This window comes from Onthophagus taurus, chromosome 8 (genome assembly GCF_036711975.1).
Source record: "Onthophagus taurus isolate NC chromosome 8, IU_Otau_3.0, whole genome shotgun sequence".
Lineage (NCBI taxonomy): Eukaryota > Metazoa > Arthropoda > Insecta > Coleoptera > Scarabaeidae > Onthophagus > Onthophagus taurus.
Window position 1 is genome coordinate 8,335,406 of NC_091973.1, and position 3,344 is coordinate 8,338,749.

Genomic DNA, 3,344 nt, shown 5'->3' on the forward strand with positions numbered 1-3,344 from the left:
CAAAATCACCTATCCAAAAAATCCCTATACCAAGTGGCAGATTTGAACACGTTCATATCGACTTAGGAGGCCTTCTAAAAGCTATTACTTTACTTCAAGAATTTGCTATCACTTCAAAGCTGTACTTTTTTTGCTAATTTATTAATTTCGTACTTTTAATGTTGCTTTAAATTACCTTTACCTAAATTGCTATGTTACCATTTTTTGATATTTGATGTAAAACATTTCAACAAATCATTTTAATACAAACTTTTATCAAAACAACACATCTTTGTATTTAATTTTTAAAAAGAGTTTTAATTATATAACCACTATAATACTAATTCGTTTAATTACATATACGCCATCTTTTTGTCTTTTTAATAATTAAAAAAATTAATTTTTATTTTAATTGATTTTATTCTAATTAATACTTATGTATATATGTTTATATGAATATATCGTTGTATATTAATAAATAAATTATTTTAATTTAAATTCGATTTAATTTTTTTGTATTGCTTAAAAAAAGTCATTTGAAGCGCCACCTGGTGTAGCCATTCGTTCCAAAAATTGATGGTTACGTCCATATTGTTCACGTTTTCAAAACTTTTCGGCGTAACGGCTTTAATTTAAGGCAACAAATCTTAATCAACATGTCGAGCAATGATACTGCAATGGAATGCATCTGGCAGTTATTGAAAGAGGAGGTAGCAGAGATTTCTAAAAATATGGATACCATGGAAAACCGAGTACGTGATAGTGAGTATATCATAAACTTTTTGAGAAGATATGTTGTAATATCAAACAATTTCAGTTAGCGAAAAGATGTCCAAGGTGATGGAGGAAATGAAGAAATGCAACGAAATAGCCGACGATGCGGATAACCAACTTTTATTGTACATTGAGGTAAGAAGCTGCTTTCCCAAAGTGTGCATAAAGTAGTTTTGATTTTTGGTACAGGTCGTGGAAGAAAAATTTGGATTTCCAGATGGGCAATTGTTGAAGAATCATTTATTTGATGAAAATTCACCCCCTAATTTAGCATAAGCATGGATTCGTTTTTTTTTTATATAAATGTTTTTGTTAATACTGCATTGAATATGTAAATCATATAATTAAAATAATATAATTTCTAAATAAATGTTTAAAATTGGGAAAGAGATCAATGCATGAAAGAAGAGGGTAGAGATAAATAGAACTGAAAGATCCTTGCAAACTTTTCCCTCCACTCTTCCATACTTCGTTTCTTTGATTGTCCTTTCTCTGTGATGTCGTCGTCTGTGGGATCAAGTTTCTCCTAATGTTAATGGCCTCTTTCCCAAATACACCAAGCTAACAAAATAGCACGACTAAGAAAACCTAACTCCAAAGCAGCTCGATCAGAACATAACCCAAAAACAAACTAACTCAATTCTAAAGTATTTTAGAAACAAAATCAATCTCCAGATCACCTTAACCTAAACCCAAACTCAACAATCCTCAAAGCAGCCCAACACCAAAGCTAACGCAATCCTAATGCAATTTAGTAATTCAAGGTAAACAAATTTGAGCTGCTAATTGGTCCAATACAAAATCTGTGTAAAGTAAGAATAAAAACAACCCCACCCTTCTCATTGCAATTCAAAAAGGATGGTGCGTTAAGTATCTTTGAGTTAATCCATATCCCAAATATGACAACATAACCTCAAAACAACTGAAATTAACCTAGCGCACAAGGTCTATAGAACATAAGGTTACCCAATACCGATTCTCCTCCTCTGAGAGGCAAGGTGGGTCAGTGACGTAGCTGGTTCTATGAACAACACAACACGATGCGAGGTTTAAATATTTTATACAGACTGTACCACAGTATAGGCACGTGTATAGGCTACCTTTTATTCTGACTGTATCGAACTAGTGACGTCAATTTGCGGGGTAATAAACGATACTACAGAGGCATAGGGAATGAGGTAACCTTATGTTCTATAAACCTTGCCTAGCGCACTCCAACGATAGCTAACCTAACCTCAAAAGAGTTACAAACAGTTTAAAATCAAGGTTTATAGAACATAAGGTTACCTCATTCCCTATGCCTCTGTAGTATCGATTATTACCCCGCAAATTGACGTCACTGGTTCGATACAGTCAGAATAAAAGATAGATACGTGCCAACGTGCCTATACTGTGGTACAGTCTATATAAAATATTTAAACCTCGCATCGTGTTGTCCTTGTTTATAGATATATCTATAAACAAGGGCGTTGTGTTGTTCATAGAACCAGCTACGTCACTGACCCACCTTGCCTCTCAGAGGAGGAGAATCGGTATTGGGTAACCTTATGTTCTATAGACCTTGGTTTAAAATCACTTAAGGGAATAATAGCAAAATATTTATTTAGTTTAACTCAACATGAAATATAATAAATAGAGTTTTTTATAATGCTAATTATTTTGCAAATTATCTTCATTCGGGGTTGTCACCTTCATTACGTTGTTTTGGGTATTCTTTCAACACACCAGTCTGCAACAAAAAAGTTTAAATAACATTGTTAAATATTAATAAAAAGTTACTTGCATTTTCAAGCCTCTCCTTAAGCTTCAAGAATTCCTTATTGAATTCCGCCCTCTTATTCTTCATATCTTTCACCGCATCAGTGAAATGTAAATAAGTAGTATCAACTAAAAAAGTTAAAATTTAATCCTTTTTCTTTGAAATAAGTACAAAATACTTACTTTCGAGTAAAGTTTGGGCTACAACGTCGACATTTTCGGCTGGGTTGTCGTCCAACTTAATCTTTTTCGCTTGAGAAGTTTCGGTAACTTCGCTAACTTCTTCAATGTTTCTTTTAGTTGAATCGTTACCGGATTCTGCTGCTCCTGCAACTTCTTCATTGTTTTTATCAGACATGATAACGAATTTTCGCAGAAATTTCTGTTAGAATCGGAGCTGATCAAAACGGTTTAGTGGCAAGGCTACCAACTGTTACAACAGAACTTGATTTGACCTTTTTTTACGATTTTCTTTGCGGGAAATTTGAATTATTTTAAATTAATTTTTTTTAATTATCATTTATAATTAAAAAGTTTAATATAAACGTATTTTTAAGTGCAATAAAATTGTGGTTAATCTCAAAATCATTAATCCATTATTTAAGTTATTACACCAGACCCAATGCCGTCAATCTAAGTGTGGACGCTGAGGAGCCCCATATGGTGCCGCTCAGCTTTTGCTGGATGTTATTTCGCGTTCTGACACCTAGATATTTTGGGTGTTGAGAATTCTGTCTTCAAGGTATATTTTAGTAGCCAGGTCATTTGTTAGAATTTGCTCAGTAGTCTTTGCGTATCCCAACTTTTTTGATGTGGTTTGATGTGGGGGCCAG

General features: G+C 33.3%; 1 protein-coding gene across 1 annotated transcript; it reads right to left on the reverse strand.

The window, feature by feature from the left end:
• Positions 1 to 2,447: 2,447 nt before the first annotated feature.
• Positions 2,448 to 2,901, reverse strand: LOC111420382 (uncharacterized). The gene is made up of 3 exons (XM_023053357.2): positions 2,695 to 2,901; positions 2,533 to 2,640; positions 2,448 to 2,482 (listed from the first exon to the last, which is right to left on the reverse strand). Exons 1-3 carry the CDS (start codon positions 2,867 to 2,869, stop codon positions 2,448 to 2,450), a joined length of 318 nt encoding a protein of 105 aa, XP_022909125.1. The 5' UTR covers positions 2,870 to 2,901.
• Positions 2,902 to 3,344: the final 443 nt, after the last annotated feature.

What these genes read in the sequence shown, in the direction of transcription:
- LOC111420382 (XM_023053357.2), bottom strand. Translation starts at nt 2,869, where the DNA reads ATGTCTGATAAAAACAATGAAGAAGTTGCAGGAGCAGCAGAATCCGGT. An exon ending in AGCCCAAACTTTACTCGAAA is followed by an intron (nt 2,641 to 2,694) that starts GTAAGTATTTTG and finishes TAACTTTTTTAG; the next exon opens with TTGATACTACTTATTTACAT. An exon ending in GGAGAGGCTTGAAAATGCAA is followed by an intron (nt 2,483 to 2,532) that starts GTAACTTTTTAT and finishes TTTTTGTTGCAG; the next exon opens with ACTGGTGTGTTGAAAGAATA.